At 36.1% G+C, this 18,936-nt stretch overlaps 2 protein-coding genes across 13 annotated transcripts; both read left to right on the top strand.

The window, feature by feature from the left end:
• Window positions 1-542: 542 nt before the first annotated feature.
• LOC106156424 (sodium-coupled monocarboxylate transporter 2-like) lies at window positions 543-12,256 on the top strand. Of its 11 annotated transcripts, XM_087004981.1 has the most exons (18): window positions 543-577; window positions 884-1,427; window positions 4,073-4,420; window positions 4,634-4,702; window positions 4,920-4,971; window positions 5,473-5,540; window positions 6,678-6,758; window positions 7,283-7,356; window positions 7,678-7,818; window positions 8,280-8,415; window positions 8,587-8,672; window positions 9,220-9,332; window positions 9,784-9,857; window positions 10,164-10,250; window positions 10,430-10,713; window positions 10,875-10,975; window positions 11,817-11,929; window positions 12,159-12,256. In XM_087004981.1, the coding sequence occupies exons 2-18, from the start codon at window positions 1,413-1,415 to the stop codon at window positions 12,237-12,239; spliced, it is 1,923 nt and encodes a 640-aa protein (XP_086861107.1). In that variant the 5' UTR covers window positions 543-577; window positions 884-1,412; the 3' UTR covers window positions 12,240-12,256. The 11 variants fall into 11 exon arrangements, 9 of the variants coding, with proteins under 9 accessions (XP_086861107.1, XP_086861108.1, XP_086861110.1 ...); XM_087004983.1 differs by lacking the exon at window positions 543-577 and having other exon boundaries at window positions 793-1,427; window positions 4,073-4,300; XM_087004980.1 differs by lacking the exon at window positions 543-577 and having other exon boundaries at window positions 793-1,427.
• On the top strand, window positions 12,255-17,894 carry LOC106164165 (uncharacterized). Of its 2 annotated transcripts, none has more exons than XM_087004991.1 (6): window positions 12,255-12,279; window positions 14,835-14,951; window positions 15,220-15,279; window positions 15,742-15,932; window positions 16,357-16,440; window positions 16,797-17,894. In XM_087004991.1, exons 2-6 carry the CDS (start codon window positions 14,909-14,911, stop codon window positions 17,055-17,057), a joined length of 639 nt encoding a protein of 212 aa, XP_086861117.1. In that variant the 5' UTR covers window positions 12,255-12,279; window positions 14,835-14,908; the 3' UTR covers window positions 17,058-17,894. The 2 variants fall into 2 exon arrangements, with proteins under 2 accessions (XP_086861117.1, XP_013397428.1); XM_013541974.3 differs by lacking the exon at window positions 12,255-12,279 and adding an exon at window positions 12,786-13,483.
• The last annotated feature ends 1,042 nt before the right edge of the window (window positions 17,895-18,936 follow it).

Below are 18,936 nucleotides of genomic sequence, written 5' to 3'. Positions count from 1 at the left end.
GATTTTTCCAAAAGGTCAACAAAACATTAAAGGGCAGATTTTTTCCTATAATCTGTATAAAATCTAGATAACTAAAATAACGCACTAACAAATGGAGCCAACCTTTAATTTAACATTTCTTTAGTAAATGTTACTAAATCAATCTACATGTCTTTTCTTTAAACATTAAACATCTTTAAAAGTATCATCCTCAAATGTATATAGTAAATGTTACTAAATCAATCTACATGTCTTTTCTTTAAACATTAAACATCTTTAAAAGTATCATCCTCAGATGTATTTTTACAAATTACAAGTTTATCTCATTTGCCACACCTGTAAGTATCATAATATGTGCCTGCACATGCCATACAAACAAACTGGCAGCTTGGCCAATTAACTGGTCATTTAACTTGCCCATTATGCTGTTAACAATGCAAAGATCTGTGTCACCGTGTTAAAATCTTTGGATGGTACGTTTGTGTAATGCAAATTAAAAACGTGTGGAAGACACCAATCGTACGATGGCTCGTAACGACCCCTTGGCGTAACTCAGCATCTTTAGGCATTCCATTTGTTGAATTCTGAGCGATCTGTGGTACATGTACGTGCCTGTTTTGGTTCTCTCAAATAATTCTGTAATTCATTCTTGCCCAAATATGTGTCTAACTCTGCAAATATTCAAAGCTCTTTTGTCACAAACTTAGAAAAAACTTAACACGTACCTACTAAACTAATGAAATGTTTTTTGTTTTGTTTTTTTTTTTACATAAACTCAAAGTTTCTCACGAGAAAAAAAAAGAGTTGAGACTGAAACTGTTGTATTTATGAGTAGCTTTACATCAAAGAAAAATCATGAGCAAGAACAAAAAGTCTGCTACTTTAACCATTGGATTTTTTTCAGTTGCTTATATAGTGACTTGCTTGTACAGTGCTTACAGGCCATCGTAGAATGGCTATTGACCCATGAGTGACGGGAATGACACCTGTGGCAAAACATGCCGGTGTCATATTTGGCAAGCGCGCTTCACCTGTCTCTTTATGGCTGTTGAATTACTGTAGAAACGTATCAAGATATCAGAGACACCGATCGGTACTCGTACATGTAACTGGACCTGACCTGATCCCTCTTCATACTTGGCAACGACAAAATAGTTATCTTTGCAAGTAAATAACTTAAGTGTAACATACATGAAGCATTTTGAAAAAAGACACAAGTTCGAGTTTACAAATCTTTTTATGTTGAATCGTTCCACTTAAGAAGAAGTCTGTAGTCATTTTCAAAGTATCACACGCATGTATGCCGCATATAAATGAGTATTGTAGGAAGGATATGTATATATAGACCTACAAATATCATATATCTGGAGCCTGCGCATTTATATGCCACAAAGCCTGTGTAGAAAACGCTGTGTCACAGAGAAACAAGCACCATGTATGTGGACAAGGTAAGGGTTTTCAACTATTTTTATTTACAAAATGCATTTTCATTGTCATTAACAAGAAACCCAAAGGGGGATATCAACGTTGAAAGAGCAAAAAGTTGAGTTGACTTCGGATATGGAATAAAAATTCATGAAGGCTGATGCAGCCTAGCTATAGAGATTTGAGCGTTTCAATTCTATACTAGAGACTGATGACGGATCAGTGACTCTGACTTTTAGAAATGAGATGTGTCTTAGCCGCGTGCAACTGCATGGGTGTTTGTAGTCAACCTGTAACCCGGTTGGTTACTTATTTCTGAGTGAGTAGCAACGACTTCAATTGTAGCTCATGTAGATCTTTATTCACCGACGGGCTACAAGCTGGCACGCATACAGGGACTGTTACAACGATCTCCGGGGTTCTCTATCTCACTAACTGAAAAGCCCTCCTTTTCTAGAGGATCGATCTAAGTCCTGCGTGCCCAATAACTATACTAAATGTGTGCAATTTATAGGAATAATAAAGGAACTAAATGTAACATACGTGATTAATAGGAAGTATGATAAAACTAAACGCAGGGACTATATTACTTTTCATAGGGGCCCTGAACACGGATATGTTCTCCTGGTAGGAAGGTTACTTAACGCTCGGACCTGGGATTGGCCTCAACTAAAATTTTCCCAGGTGTAGTGTACCCTCTACCAGGGCGACTGATAAATTTTTACAGAAATTCACAGATATGTTTCTAGCTAGATAGATGGTCATTTTGGGCTGAAGCCATCTATCTAGCTAGAGACATGTCTGTGAATTGCTGTAAAAATCTATCAGTCGCCCTGGTAGAGGGTAGGTGTAGTGACTGTTTTTGGTGGAAGAGATCAAAAGAGCGAAGTGACTTAAATGAGGCCCAAGGAATTTTTACAATTAAGAGTCGTCACCTGGTTTCCATTTTCTGTCATCTGAAAGGGGTGTATCTTCAATTACTTAAATAAATTACTCTACCGAGATTTTTGTTTCTAATTTTGGTTTCTCTTCCGTGATTGTGATTTAATTCAAAGACATAGACAAAGTATGTAACACTACCGTGTTATAAACACAATATGTGTATCGGATATATACATGTAGCACGGTGTATTTTGGGATTAAAGTTAAATTGTTATCGTTCAAAATTCGACAAAAAGGGACCCGTTGTTTGTTGTTTGCACTTTTTTTGATAAGATGTAGGTACCCTGTAAGATTTTATCTTAATTATAAAGTTTTTATTGATTTGTAAGCCTGTGTAGATGCCAATGGGAATAGGTCAGAGTCTCGAATTATGCTTAATTCATTCGAGATTTGGCCAGATTAAGAGGAGAGTGGGGCCAAAATAATTGCATACTAGCGAATGTGGTGCGGCTAGCTGATGCAGATAACTTCTTTTTTATTTGTCTGCGGTTAATTCTTTTTCATCGAGTTTCACTGTTATAGCTAAAAGGTTAGCCCTACATGTACCTCGCCCGGAATCTCGAACGTTTTCTTGTCTTGTATGAACTCCCGCCATGCAGCCTCTTTTTAGATAATCTCGGGTGGGTTCCATTGGGTGTTATATTCAATTAGAGAGAGGTACTACACACATTTTCTTATTTTTGATTTCTTACATTTTACTTAGTCACATGGTACATTCATTATGACTACCTGAGCTTGTCTCTACAGGGATATCTTTTACACGTAGAATGCTACTGTTTATGGGATTTTTATGATGTGAAATCTTCTTTCTTTCTATTTAATTGCCCTTTAGTTTTGTTTCAAATGAATGCTGCGTCCCAAATCTCCAACCTTTTAATTAAAATGTATGTATTTTACATTTACATAAAGTGACGGGATTCATTGTAATGTAGGATGTTTTACGGTATCCGCTAGTGACTCGATATGGGTGAATAAATTATACACTCTCACTCTCTCTCTCTCTCTCTCTCACACACACACACACACACACACACACACACACACATATAGTTCATGCACTAGCTGGCACATTGATTTCTGGAGTCAATGTTTGGCCCTGGGTGTAAATTGGGTCAATACACCAATAGAAGTATAGGCCTACTGTTTATAACATAAACGAAAATATTTTATTGTGATATTGTCGGAAGACAATTTCATTATTATGAAGAACAACCCGCATTTACTTTTTGGAAAGTATTTTATACAGCAAATAAACATAGTAAAAAAGAAAAATTTTAAATAAAAACAAACTGCTGAATAATGAATCCGCTGAATATGCGTTGAATAGTGGCTCTTCGTGTACACGTGCGCGTGCAAAGAAGAAAAGCGGGTCTACATCCAGGTTATGCTTATTTTGAGAATAATAATCATTGTTGACATTTTATAAAAATTATTTCCTCTTGTAATAGAAGCAAAGCAAATTGTTATCTTATTTACTCCATACATTCAAATAGTTGTTGGACCAATGAAGATTACAAAAAAATTTGAAAGGGTCCAAAGTTCCACGTTGATGAATGTCCATATTTCAACACAAAATGTATTCGTCATTTAAACTGAGCTTCATATTTTATTGTTGACTTGCCAGCATTTAATGAATTCCAACAAAGATGCAATTATGAAGAAAATTGACTTCATAGTTTCTAGACAAGCTTTAATATTGTCATCAGAATATCTGATTTTTCTTCAGGAAACTTCGGAAGTCAGGTACTTGCAAGCCTTCGATTTCGTGCTCTTCGCCTTATTTATGGCAGTATCCGCTGGCATTGGGGTTTTCTACGCCATTCGAGCCAAGCGGCAAGGACCATCGAACCGAGATTATCTCCTTGGCAACCAAGAGCTCCACGTGCTCCCCGTTGCCATAGCAATGGTCCTGTCCTTGGCCTCAGCTACGTCCATGCTGGGGATGCCGGCTGAGGTGTATATGGGTGGTATAGAGTATATTTACTTGATAGCAGGGGTGGCTGTAGCGCTACTCATTGCCGGCTGGCAGTTCGTTCCTCTGTTTTATGATTTGAAGTTAACAAGCTCACTGGAGGCAAGTCTTAATTAATTAAGTTATTTTCCTTCTTCTTCTTATTATTATTATTGCAATGGAAGCTTATAACTTGTCTTTCCTCTTCCTACCAACATGAATAAGCATTAACATGTACTTATTCTAAAATTGATTTTGATTCATTATACATTATGTATTCAATATGATATATGAAATATTCACTTGTTTGACGTTTTTTTTCCAAATAATTTGTAGTATCTGGAGCTCCGGTTCAAGTCAAAAGCAGCCAAGTTAACGGCAACGATATTGATCGTCATTCAGTCGGTAAGTATTTTGATTTCACTTATCAAAATTTTATGACAACACAGTTGGTAATTCCCTAGGGTGAACGTCGTATTTAGTATCAGCGATATACGTTAATCTTTGATAACAACAACAATCAAAGATTAAAGCTTACGTTCAAACGTTAGCTTTAATCTTTGAACGTTATCTTTAATCTTTGATAACGACAACAATCATATGAATTTGTGTTTTTTAATAGCTATTCTACCTAGCAGTGGTGATGTATTCACCTTCAGTTGCATTGGAGGCAGGTAAGTGATGCTGTCGGCATGGGGGATCTCGAATACATACAAGAAACAACATACTACCTCCTTGTACGTGTCACCCTCGTCTTTCACGGCCGATACAGAGGTCCGGGTTGTTTTTTTAACGTCTTCACGAGGTTACGTTTAGCAAATAATTAACAATAAATTTAACATTGGTCCATGTAATATATATATATATATATATTAAATTAATCAATTAATTAATTAATTAATTTTTTTTTTTTGCTAACACCCGCAATGCATAAAAGTACGGTTATTGAACAATCTCCAAAAATAGAACTTTAAAGGTCGATAATGGCCAACCTCTACAATTTCACTTTCACTTTCTCATTAATCGCGCCACTGAGTATATTTGGCAGCAAATCCCGACACAACACCATATACATCAAAAATATCCAATGTATGGCAGTCAATAGCTAAAAAACAAACTTCTCTTCCCTAAATTCGAACACCATTTAATATTTGTTGTAAAATTTCGTATTTTAGTGACTGGGTTTCCCGTTTGGTTGTCCATTCTATGTGTCTTGGTGGTGTCCACTATCTACACGGCTTTGGTAAGAAATTCATCTTACAGACTACTTGTTTCTTTACTGGAGATTATGTTTAAAGTGTTGACATACTTTGTCCTACTCTTAATAAGATATGTGCATTTAAAGACAATTTAGCGTAAATGTTTCACCATAATAAATACAGGTGCATCCATGTTTCGTGTTTTCCTTTTTTGTAAGATATGTTTAGATTTATATAAAAGCTATATCTACATACATGAAATATTGTTATTTACCCTTATTTTGTTTTTTCTCCGTGCATTGACTTTTCCAATTAATATGTAGCACATTTAGGATTTCTATGGATTATTCGAAGTACATTATTTTGTGTGAAATGATGCAATGTGATATTCTGATGAGCCGTAGGGCTTAAAGGTTTAATAAATTGAAATTGAAATTGAATTGAGAAGCCCACATGCGTCGGGGAGACGGGTGTTCAAGACATATAGCGTGGGGCGGTGTATTGTTTGACTGGGTTCCCATTCCTAGATCGATCTAACGGGATCGGTCCATCTCCACGGGGTCCGTCGCTAAATTGCCAAGTGGCTTAGAAGTCTGGGACACCCTCTAAAGCTGCTAAACGATAGTTATTACCCCCTATCAGCCTCAGGAGGCGTGACAGACATCTAAGCCGCCGAAGTAAATTGCAAATCAAGTTTAAATGCAGCAAAACAACATAAAATGTTTAATGCCCTCGGAGTTAGTAGGAAGTTAGTACGATAGGGTCTGGGAATGGTCTCTATGGGCGCATTCAAATCGAGAAGAGCCAAGGTTTAGTAAGGCCGCGACCTAAATATGGCGGACCTACATGAAAGGAAGACCGCTAATCTTTAAATGGTCTCTCCGCCTCTCACACGCCTCCCCATGCGTTGTCCCTCGACCGGTTGAATTGAGCTGAGATTTAATTACTGTGCTCCTGCAGGGACGACGCGTGGTGAAGATGAACAGGATTAGCGGTCTTCCTTTCATGTAAATCCGCCATATTTAGGCGCGGCCTTACTAGACCTCGGCTCTTCTCTATGCGAATGCTACCTTTGACATACAAAAAGAAAGTGCTCGCACTACACCGAAAACGCCACGCCAATATAGCCACGGTCTAATAATATCTCTCGGTGTGTTTACATGGGTCAAAACTCGTTCCAGGGCGGACTTCGTGCGGTCGTTTTAACAGACGCCGTACAAATGGTGGTGATTGTCAGCGGGTTCTTGGCACTAATTATACAGGTAAGCTTTCACAGGCCCCATTCAGAATAGGGGACTAACTAGTCCGAGGGTCAAATATGGCGACATACTACAAAGCTCGCCGTCTAATCCGCTAATAGACACTGAATAGATATCCCGTGGGGAAGTATTCAAGTGGGCGACCATATTTGACCCTCGGACTAGTTATTCCCCTATTTTGAATGGGACCATATATTTGTTTCGAAAAATAGTCACGGACTACCTTCAGTGTGAAATATGAGTCTGTTGGCCAAAATAGTGAAGGAGCAGTTTGTGTTTTATGAGCAGCAGCATCTTTAATTATATATGAATATTTTATTTTAACAGAACAACTTATTTTTTTACAACAAATGTATTTGATTATAATTGCTATGTATTTGAAGAAATTGTCTTTTTCCAATTATGTAGTTTTCAAGTGGTATCCGTTCATGTTAAATAAGTACATGTAACCTCTTTCATTGAATTCTTAATAACATATTAAAGATACACAAAAATTTCATTCAGCTTTTATTTCACTGTTTTCTTAGGGAACAGTTGAAGTTGGAGGAATGGATAAGGTGTTTGATATAAGCAGGGCTGGAGGAAGATTGGAGCAAATACAGTAATGAACGAGTTTTTGACCTTTCACTCTCTCACTGGACTTACAACACCAGCGTTTATTTAAAAAGATATCAGCTACGGTGAAATCTTCCCATTTCTACTCGACACTAATGTTGAAACTGACTGACAAAAAGTATATTTGACATATGAAATGGCTATAAAACTATGTGTAGATTTCAAATAGAAGCAAATTTAGAAGAAAAGTTTTCATCAATGTTATCTTTTAAATTAACATTTGTAATGTAAACAGTAGATAAAATTTGTTCCATGTAAAGGAGTACGAGACTAAATGAAAACAATTATAAGCATTGTGACATTTCAGCTTTGATTTCGATCTTCGAGTCCGTCATTCATTCTGGTCTCTGGTCCTGGGTTCCGCCCCCCAGATTCTGGTGTTTTCCGCCGTAAACCCTGCCTCCGTCCAGCGGTACAAGGCGGTACCTACCCTTACCAAGGCGCGCCTGTAACGTACAGTTTTAAGGCAGCAAAGAAACATAAAATGCTTAATAAGTTTATTTACAAAATTAATGCTGTTAATGAAAAAGAGAATGAAATTGACCTTGAGATTTTTTTTATTTTTTAAAAAAATTAAAAAATTCTGATTGGTTAGACTCTAGTGACGTCATACTAGAAGTGTCTTGATACAATGGCTTTATGACTGTAATGTAAAATGATTTTCAAAAAACTAAACCAGCAGCATATAAGATTCTGTTTCTCAACTATATCAGTTATAAATTGGACGTAAGGATCTCAGCATTAGTAGATCACCAGTAGATAAAATGGTATATACTTGAAGCAATCAAGGTTTTTCATCATTAGGCCTACCTATATGTATTTCAAGTGATTTTATCTTTATTTCTTTAAATAAGGTATTCCTTCACATTGTATACTTTTTATTTATTTATTTTCACCTTGTACTTTCAGGGTCGTGTTCGGCAGTCTACTGATATGGGTGGTTTATATCTCACTTGTTACATTGACGGGTCTCGTCATTTTTGCTTTCTATTCTTCCAAGCAGTGTGATCCCCTTCGTGCAAATTACTTGAAAAACATCAACCAGGTAAAATTGGTATCTCATTATGCAGCTACTCCTATATGATATTTTTTCTACACAACAACTTTTACTTGGAGGAAGCACGGCACTTATCCTGCATTTGATCTCATAAACGTTGCATTAATATATTAATCGTCATTTGTTTTCAGTTTGTATATTTTATTTTTCCTTTATTAGATAGTTCCTTACTACTTGATGGACACATTATATTACCCTGGGGTTCCTGGTATATATCTAGCCAGTCTCTTCAGCGGAACTCTCAGGTATGCTGCTGCTCTTTAAAAGATTTCTTACATTACTCCATAGTTATGTATTTATACACGTGATTACCAAGGAGTTATATCCTTGTACACGTATTTACCAACTTGGAAATAGTTCACTGTTGGTGTTACATGTGAATGGCCTGTCTCGCTCTAAAATTAAGAGTGCCTGCTCGGTGAGAGAAACATGAGTTATTTTACGCCTCCGGTTCTCTTTTTCTTTAAATGCTTGTTTAAACTGTACCTGGAATTATGATATTATTAGTAATAGAGTATGTAGCGGTACGCAATTTAAATAAGAAAAGAGCCAAAAACACGCGGCACTATTAATATTGGTAAGACAGTTCGAATTACAGTAGAAATCTTGTCAGAGTGTTGCCCGAGTGCTTTACCGACAGTGGTCAGGTCTGGCTAACTAAGATGATACGTTGCGTTTAAGCCGATTGTTGATGCAAAGTAGATTTTATTTAATTTGCTTATTTATGCATTAATATTATTTCATTACTGATTGGAGCGTAGTAAGTTACGTCTTTCACTTTCGTTTTATTAGCTCCACCTCAGCCGTTCAGGTGGCGCTCGCTGCCGTGACGTGGGAAGATATCCTCAAAGCCAAATATGGTCATATAAGTGAGCGGAGAAAGGTGGTAGCCTGTCAATGTTTGGGTGAGTATCGGGGGTGGGGGTTGGGGTATTTCAATACAACTGTATTTCACGGAGAAATCACTTGACAAAGTTCAGATTTTGCAAAGAGAAAATGTGATTTTTAGTAAGTCTAAAGTACTTATAAAGTAAACTAAACTTTAGACTTAAAAGCGGCACAAATATGGCGGCTTAGCTATTTTATCTGGTTTTGTTTCATGTTGTTTTTGTTCATTTAGCCTACAGATCACAGATTTGCTTTATTGGCTTACTTTACGCACCGACAGTCCTTGCTCTCATTCTCCAACTGCTACCGGTCTAGATTGACCCCGATGAAACTACATGTATGTTATGGCTGCAAAGCAATTTTGACTTTGGACGATATGATAAAGCAGCTCATAGAAACCTACTTTGGAAACATTGAAAATTTGCTGAATCTATTTCTCCACTGCTCGATTAATTTTTTGTTTTTCAGTGATATTTTATGGGATAATATCGGCGGGTTTGGCTTTCATGATTGGAGTGGTAAAGGGTACAACTGTGATACAGGTAAATGGTAATAATAAGTAGTAATAAGTTATAATAATAATATCCGATTGGATGATGCATCCCTATGTTTTTACTCATTTCCATTAATCATTGCAGCGTGCTTTCTTAACATGTTTCATATTGTATTTAATTGCCAAAAAGTGTCGTTAGGATTAAGGTTAAGAGATTTGTGATTAATTTTTTATTATTTGAACAAATCATTTGATTTGCAATGGTAGGATAGAGGCAAAGAAAACAAAAAAGAAATTGAAGCATATTTTTCCAGGTTTATAATTGCTTATGTGAATATTTTATATTTACCGGTAGCTAACCATTGCGTTTAGTGGTGCATTGTATGGGCCTTTCTTGGGAATGTTTTTGCTGGGTTGTTGCATTCCATGGAGTAATTGGAAAGTAATTCTCTCTCTCTCTCTCTCTCTCTCTCTCTCTCTCTCGATATCTACTAGACTACAAATGAGTATCACAGTAAGCATAATTTCTTGTCAAATACAGCCTCACATAAAATCTAATTTTACAATAGTTCGAATATTTTAAACTGTCACAGTACAACATGATATCCCATTCTATTTCAGGGAGTTGTTGGGGGCGCGATAGCAGGTGTAATTATCGCTCTGTGGGTGGCCTTTGGATCATTCACAGTGACACGACACAATCACTTCCTCCCAACTAACACATCTGGGTGTGACACCGAGAATACCACCATAGCCACTAACTTTACAACACCTGTCATTGCTGGCGTACAGCTTTCCCTCCTTAATGCGTCCATGTTTAATGAATCCTTGTATGAGACAATCTCTACAGTGGCGTATCGAGAAGATATTGATCAAAATACTACAATGCATGCCAATCACCAAGGGTATTTTGATTATTTTGATCGCTTCGCTAATAACATGTTTTTGGTGTTTACATCACCACATTTTTCCCTAAATTTTTAAAATCCAAACAACTGAGTTTACCGATATTATCAAGTCAGCCAGCAAGCATTAAGATTTATGTTACCCTTTCGTTCTGTTGCAGGTCCGCGTTGGAGAAGTTTTACAGCATATCATATTGGTGGTACACATGGCTAGGGCTGATAATTACGGTCTTTGTCGGAGTCATCGTCAGTTTTGCGACAGGTGAGACGCTACAAGCGTTTATTTTCTCTCTGGCATGCACATGCATAGCAAAATTCTTATGGCTAATATGGAAATATGTTCATTACAAAAGACAGTTGACATTTAATTCAACATAGATTTTTCCCCAAAATATTTCTTCGTTTCCCTCAGTTTTTCTGAATAATTAATGAAAACAACAATTTTATGATATTTGCATAATTATTGTTAGTTTATCCAGTGTCGTTGTTATATCAACTCTGTCAATGAATTCACCAGCAGAGCATTACATTACAAAAATATATGGCTAATTTTAAATTATAAAACAACCATTACGTGATTATTTGGCCCTTTGCATTATCCAAACTATCAACTGTAAAATTGTGACACAATATCATATCGATAGTGTCTAGTCACAGAAACAGTCAGTAGCACGCTTGATCTCGTGCCGAGTCATGCGGGTACCAGCGAACGACTCACGCTTCGTCGTATGCCTCTTCAAGAAGTCTGAACTCTCATTCGACCAATGGCTGTACATATCGAACCTGACCTCATCGGTAAAAGCCACGGTGTTCCAGTGTTGTGACTGGGGGTACAGATGGTTCCTCACCTATTGCAGAAGTAGACGATGTTGACCTCTCCAGATAGTCTAAGAGATTCTACCGCAGTGGTCATCTGGCATTGTGACCTGCAAAATTCCTCGCAAAGAACCTGTTTTGTTGACAGTGCATTTTTTTTACCTAGACATACACTTTTTACTGAAGAACTCTGAAAAACGAATATTAAAACGGATGTTACTTACTTGCATGTTCATTGACCGCGTGTGATAATCTTGTTCTATTTTTTTCATTTTCTGCATTTCCAGGATATACGCCACCTAAAGAGATAGATAGAAAATATATCCTCCCGGCAATTGCCCAGATATCTTGTTTTGGAGAGGACGAAAAAAATTTTGCTGTAGAAAATGCCCCACTAAGGGTAAGTACGAGGTTAACCATTTAGCAAATTATTGGACAGTTTCCATAAAAGAATCTCGCGGCCATTTTGAAAATCCTTAAAAGCAGTCTCTGTGGCAGATTTGGTCTTGAGTGCAGTTTTTAAAATGAATGAATAATTTTTTTTTTTTTTGATTCGTCCAAATGAAATATAGTCTGCAATTTAGGAGGAGTTATCTCTGTTGCTATATATTTTTACTTTTCTTCCCTAGACTTTAAACCACAATGATGACGACAGCGATAAGGAGAAAGAGGAAACAATTGAAAATCTCCGAGATGACTATAGCAAATAAAGATTTTTTTAAGTGTATTTATTCTCCATGTGAAATAAAGGTGTCGTAAAGTACATATCAGCTATTTATCAGGCAATACAGCCTAAAATAGACGTGCGTTATCATGACTTTGGGTTATCAAGTATGTACACAGCGCCGTTAAAACTTGTTGTATTTTAATTAACAGCTCCGTAAATTACATGACGGATAATACATGATAGGGGTATACGGAATAAGCTAAAACAATGGGGCCGTCTAACCCGCAACTTTGGGGTTATATCGGATCTAAAATCGTAATGTGATTTTCTATTTCTGCAGCACGGAGCTGTTCAATATGGTAATGGAAATTGTAACTTAGCCAGTCTAATCTATAGGCCTGCGCACACTCTAAGCTTTGAACTTAGCTACTGACGAAGCCATTGTTTCAGACAATGCGCTTGCCTAAAACATCAGACACATTTGATTAGTCTCACCTTCGCTAAGGCGAAAAACTTAACTGAACGAAAAAAAATCCCACTGTCGGTCTAATATTTGAATAGGTATTAGATATTATTAATCACAGAATATCCTATACTGACAACATTTCTAACATGTAAGTGTATGTTCTCGCATTGTAATGTATATCATCATATCATTGAGGAGAAAATTCCTTAAAACTGATTAGTTCCGTATCAATTCTGCCTAAGTTAAAATCTTATATTATTTAAAAGAAAAGCTGTTTACTGAATGCTTAGATAATTTGAAACAAGTGCACCCCATCCCGAGATGCCAGGAGTGGTCCGGACATACAATCTAGAGAGTTATCCTTCTATAAATTTAATGCAAATTCCGGATGGGCTATGTCAACCGTCTGCCTCAAGCTAGCAACGGACTAACGGCGATAAGAAATTAAAATATATATGAAGAAAAATTTATAAGGTGGGGTTGCGACCTCTACAAGGTTTCAATAGAGGTCTCTCGAACGCTTTATATTCTCAGTCACATTATCACTGGGAGGTGCACTGTATCTCCTTTAGTTCACGCGCTACCATGCCAACGGTGGGAAAACACGTGCCTCTTCTTCCTGGCAGACGACCCTGTTCGACATTACAAACTGAGAACGATCGGTTGGTAGCCGGCTGGTCGCTAAGCTGATAAGGTTGTTTTGTCGAGATGTTGTGGTGTTGTCATTGAAACAATGATAAAAAGGAACGTGATGCCAGAGTTGACTGATACACATACTATTCAGTTCAATCTAGCAGTGAGTGGGGAGAAGAACGCAATTGGTGAGTGTCTTTTTGTTTTACTAGTTACTAAATAGATTTTAAGTGTCCATTTTAATTTTTTTCTTTAAAATATGGAACAGGTTACAGGGATTGCTTTATCGTATTTACGCTGAAAAAATTCAACGCGCAATAATTCTTGTCAAAATTTTAATCATGTACCCGACGTAAGTAAAATAAAATAGAATTGAAAAAAGACGTTAGGATGAAGACAAATGCACCATTGAAGCTTTTTATTTAGTAGATCTGTTACTATCTTCAAAATATCTACACTTGTAGTGCATCCAAGGCTTCATTTCTGATTTCCAAAAATACACAAACATATGTTTGCTAATTCTGAAGATAATTAGTGTCCCTTTTTAGCTGTAAATATCGAGATAAATTCATATACCGATTATACAATAACAAATTACCTTCTTATATTTTTGGCAATGGCAAATGTTAGCTGAAGGAAAGGTCTTTTTATGGGGGTATTTTTGACCCAATCTTTGTCTTATCTTTCAATGTTTAAAGAGAAACTTCTACACAGTCTTGGCAGTGTTGTTAATAATAAAAAAACTGTGTCAGACCTTTAAGCTGTATACTTCTTCTAGTACAACCTTTAATTATACCTTGTATGTGTGTGGGCACTATACCACGAGACTTCAGTCTGATTAAAATATTCTTTCAAACCATAGTCACTTGATATCTAACACCTTGTTTCTTATACCTTCTCTCGCTCGGTAAGAAAAAATAAGAGCTAGGCCGGTACAGGAAACGCCATTCAGATTTAACAGATCAGTGACTGGAATTCGCCGTAATCGACCTTTCAATTTCACCGTTTGGCAATAAGGCGGTATTCCAGGACGCTCGGTTTCGGAGAAATCTATCATAAAGGAACTCCTTGTTTTGTTACAATTGTGTAGACACACTTTGTTTCTACCACGGATTTGATTAAATTTCTTGTGATAGATTTGGTGTCATTGCATATAGATTAATGTTATGACGCACTTGACTCACCAGATAAGATCCTTCAAATCCTGATTTAAAGCACAAGATTGGGACGGGTTTGAGTACAGATGGATAACGCATCTCACACCAATATTTTCGTATCCAAAATTTCGTTCACAGTTTGCATTAATTTATATGCTCAAATTGCAAATGTTTGTAAACAATTGAATGTCACTTAGTTACAGCAATGAATATTACATGAGGGCGAATCAGAAGCCTACATGCTTAATCTACATGACACATAAACCAATTGTAATGAATATCTTTTCTGTGGTTGTCATGATGCTCTTTAAAAATTATTTTCATACTCTGACTTATTATTTTCATTTGTCTGTAGTTTATTCGGATTAATGTTGTGATTCAGGTATAGAAATATAAAGACGAAAACCCTGACAAGTGACACCCTGACAAGTGAAACCAAGGCAACCCAGCTTTACCATGACACAACAATATTCCAGCATGTTATTTTGGATTTGTTTATGTATGTTCATGATATCGTCTTATGATCTTGTTGCTTTAATAACATATATAAAATGACTATCATATATTGTAATTGCCTAATTAAATATTTGAATATTCAGCGGTTATGAAAAGGGATATTTTTATACAGTTGTACATGCGTATATTAAGAGAATATTTGGACATCCCTAAAACTTGTGAAAATTATATTTTTGTTCAGTGTGTGTGTTCAAGAAATATTAAGACATCGTTTAAACTTCCTATGATAAGTTTGTCTTTCATATTTTCAGTTGTAGCCTGTTGCAACGTGCTCGGAAATAGTACCACAATAGATACATCTGCAACGACAGGTAGAATAAAAGTGTTATTAACATGAACTTTTGTGTTGCAAAGGAGATTTGGTTCTTTCAACCTTTGGCTTATTTATTTATTTATTTATTTATTTATTTATTTATTTATTTATTTATTTTTCGTTCCTTAGAAATACAATGATTTATTTTCGCAACAAACATTTTTATATCAAAGATCACTTTACCCATTCTGGCCGTATTTTAAAATAGTCATTTAGGCCAAGTCATCACTGTCTTAAAACGCACCATGTTGCCCTAGACGTAAGAAAAATAAGTGATATATTTATGTCAGATTTTTACATCGGGACGCATATGTTGACTGTCCATATTTTTTACATAGTTTGGGAAAAGGGCTTAATTTTCATAAAGAATTGTCTTTATATTGCAAGAAAGATTTAAATACACAGCTTGACTCTTGACGCTTTGACTCTGCTATACCTCACTATCTCGTGTTGTTTACAGCATCGTCTGCACCATCAACTACTCCTCCTCTGGGTACTGTTACAACGAACTCTGGTGGCGGCGGCGGCAGCAGCAGCGTTTCCTCTGGCGGAGCCACGTCAGTTGTCTCAAACACTGCTTCCGGTACAGCGGCGAGTGCTAGCGCTTCCAGTACCACATCAAGCTCAGGCGCCACAACTCCGGCAGCAAAGGTAAGCAGTTAATTATGTAAGGGCTGTGAACATCTAGCAGTCATCCACATATGTAGGTGCCTTTTTGCCGATGTTCGTTCAATAACTTTAGCATGTTGCCCTAAGTACATAAATGATGTGCAAAAATGCCATGTCCGAATTCGGCCATTTACTAGTGTTCTTTGAGATAATTTCAAAATCAATTTACCAAATATATATTTATTTCTATCTACGATCAATCATGTCGTGAGATATTTCAGGAATATTTCTTCTTAGGCTTCCGAAATATAGTTATTTTTTCTCTTCTGTTGGTGACCAACATACGCTTCCTCGGCTAGATGGCCAACAATATGTTGATTAACTGATAAAATTTTACTATTTTATTTATTTATTTATTATCGGTGTGTATTGGAAGTTAAATTTTCTATATTGTTCTTCCTTACAGGTAGTCAATTGTATAAACGGAACCAAAACTGGTTGGAGTAAGACACAGAATGCCTCTAGCTCTTGTCAGTCCTCCACTTGTTGGGTGAGTATAATGGATCAGCTGTATTTAACACGGGAAAAATGAGCCATTTGCTTTATGCATATTAATTTTACTGAGTGTGTCTTGTGAAGTCGAAAATGGCAAGAGATGATCGACCAAAATTAAAAACATCTTATCAATAAAGATAGGTCTACACTTTATTTTAAAGATGCGGATAAAGATATGTTTTTTTTTTAGGATTGACATGTGTTTCCATTTTTTAGGTATGTCAACAGTGGATGATTTAAGAAGTGAATTCTTTGGAAAGTACTTTAAGGCTGAATGGTGCTATCCACATTGGCATCATTCAGTTACTACATTTAAGCTAGAATTAATGCCGCGTGTGTCTTTTTTTATAGGTGTTGGCAACCTATGCAGACAAAGAAGTCACCCAAATCAAGTTGAGTTGCGCCCCGAAAGAACAAGGCACGAAGTGTGACAAGGATGAATGTAAATATGCAAATGATTCTTGTGAATGTTGCTGCAGCACTGATAGCTGTAATAATGAAAACTTCGACGAGAAGTGCGAGGGAGCTCGTGCCAGCAGTAGAGGGGTGCGCCTGTCACCACCATGGCTGGGCTTGGTGACACTTGTACTCGTGATGATGAAGACATTGTAGGGTTGCACTGATTAGTAGATATTTACAATTTGTAAGAACTATACGAGTGATAATTGTAAAATGGAACTCAGAAACTGTATTTTATCGTCTTGTTTATAAAGTATCACTGTGATTATGGATTTGACGCCAAAAGAGAAAGCGAGGTGACCACAACTGATCATTTTTATATATCAGCGTAACACTAAAAAGTACATAATCGAAGTTTTTTCAAAGCGTTGCAGGCGGATTCAGTGAACTTGAGCTGTCAACACGAGTAGGTGTATTTTTGCTTGTGGATCTTTCCAACATGGACGTCACTGTGCCTGATGTGCCTAAATGAAAGTCACCTGTTCAGGAAGAAAACGTTTTGATATATATCCATTAATCATATCACCGGAAGCATTTCGTTTTTCTGACCAAACTTTACAATGCAGGAATTTGAAATCGTGTAAGTGGCGCGTTGTGTCACTGTTTTTTCTTTGGTGATTGTTTAAAGATGTTTTTGTCATGTTTTCTATGATTGAACTAGGTCACTGGATCAAGGTCACGAATGAAGGTCACTACATTTACGTTCATTATTGTTGTAAATATAGCTATTGTAAAAAATTTTAACGATCTGTTCAACAGAAAAATATAATTTTGATACTTTTGCTATTTAAATGTTTATGATGTTTTTGTATTTCATATGTGAAACATGTCATTTAAAATCTTTATTAAATGTAATATTTAGCTCTTAAATCGTAAGGCGCAGTAAGGCCTTTAATGGAATGCGCCAAATACAAATAAATTATTATTATAATAATTATTGTTAATGTTGAAAATGAATAAAAATCAATAGAATAAAATATCTTAAAGTCAGTTCCTGTTTTGTGATTACAATTTAATAAAAAAAATAATAAAACTAAATTAAAATGAAATAATTCCTGAAAATCTATTTTTGCTGTTAAGCAAAAGAATGAAGCAAGTATATAATAGTTTGAAAGAAAGGATGTTACGACCAATGTGTATTGATATACTTTTAGCAACCCCACTAAAAGAAGTACCGAGTACGTGCATAAGAGAGTGAATCAAGTGGAAAGTGGAAAGCTAAATAAAATGGTCATTTAAGATGCATGGACGCGTTTTTAATACGAAGTTTTATATGAAACATAAAAATATATCAACAATAACCCTACTACAAAAAAGATTAAACATGTTAACATTGAACCCTTGGCTTTTGCAAAACTAGATATCTCTTCAGGGTCCAAAACAAAGCAGAGAAGAATCACGAAGCAACCGCGGCCATATCAGTCGCAACGGCGTCGGTAGCGAAAGTGTTTTCTATACACATTTCTATGTTTCTTGGTAGACAATTTCAGCTGTTCTCGTAGTCTATACGTGATTGGTGCACACCGCGTTCGTCTTTACGCTGATAAGCTTGTTTTATCAGGAAGTCTGGGTATTGCCTATAAACGAATGATTACTAAATGTATTTTTGTCACATAAATTTAGAAACTTTATTTTCCACGCCATTTGGTGATCAAAACCGAAATCTTAGGCATTAGGTGAGAGACTCTTTCTTGTTCGATTTGAGTTAACTTCCTACGTTTATTAATCAATTAAACTGATGTAATTATGTCTCATTGACCATGAAAGGTACAATTATTTTGAAATATTTTGATGAAAAAAAAATTAATTTTGTGGAAAAAAAAATAGAAAAAGTACTTGTGGATCCAAGAATTATAACGCCAAGTACATGTAACAATGTTCATAGTAGCAAAATCCTGTATAAGTTGTCATAAAATATTTCTTTACTATGTATCTAGATTTGATGTATGTCTTGTAGACATTGGTTTAGATTTTTATTCTCAAAGATGATAAAACATTTACTCCTAGTTTCTTATTGGTCCAAAACCAATAT

The sequence above is a fragment of the Lingula anatina genome, chromosome 2, assembly GCF_051362555.1.
Source record: "Lingula anatina isolate TDL-2025a chromosome 2, LinAna3.0, whole genome shotgun sequence".
NCBI lineage: Eukaryota > Metazoa > Brachiopoda > Lingulata > Lingulida > Lingulidae > Lingula > Lingula anatina.
This window is presented reverse-complemented; position numbering and strand designations above follow the sequence as displayed.

Bases quoted from the DNA above. Each gene is read 5' to 3' on its own strand.
- LOC106156424 (XM_087004981.1), top strand. The intron at 4,703-4,919 runs GTAAGTATTTTG...GTTTTTTAATAG, and splicing joins TATTGATCGTCATTCAGTCG to CTATTCTACCTAGCAGTGGT. The intron at 11,930-12,158 runs GTAAGTACGAGG...TTTCTTCCCTAG, and splicing joins TAGAAAATGCCCCACTAAGG to ACTTTAAACCACAATGATGA.
- LOC106164165 (XM_087004991.1), top strand. From the start codon at position 14,909: ATGACACAACAATATTCCAGCATGTTATTTTGGATTTGTTTAT. The intron at 14,952-15,219 runs GTATGTTCATGA...TCATATTTTCAG, and splicing joins GTTATTTTGGATTTGTTTAT to TTGTAGCCTGTTGCAACGTG. The intron at 15,280-15,741 runs GTAGAATAAAAG...TGTTGTTTACAG, and splicing joins AGATACATCTGCAACGACAG to CATCGTCTGCACCATCAACT.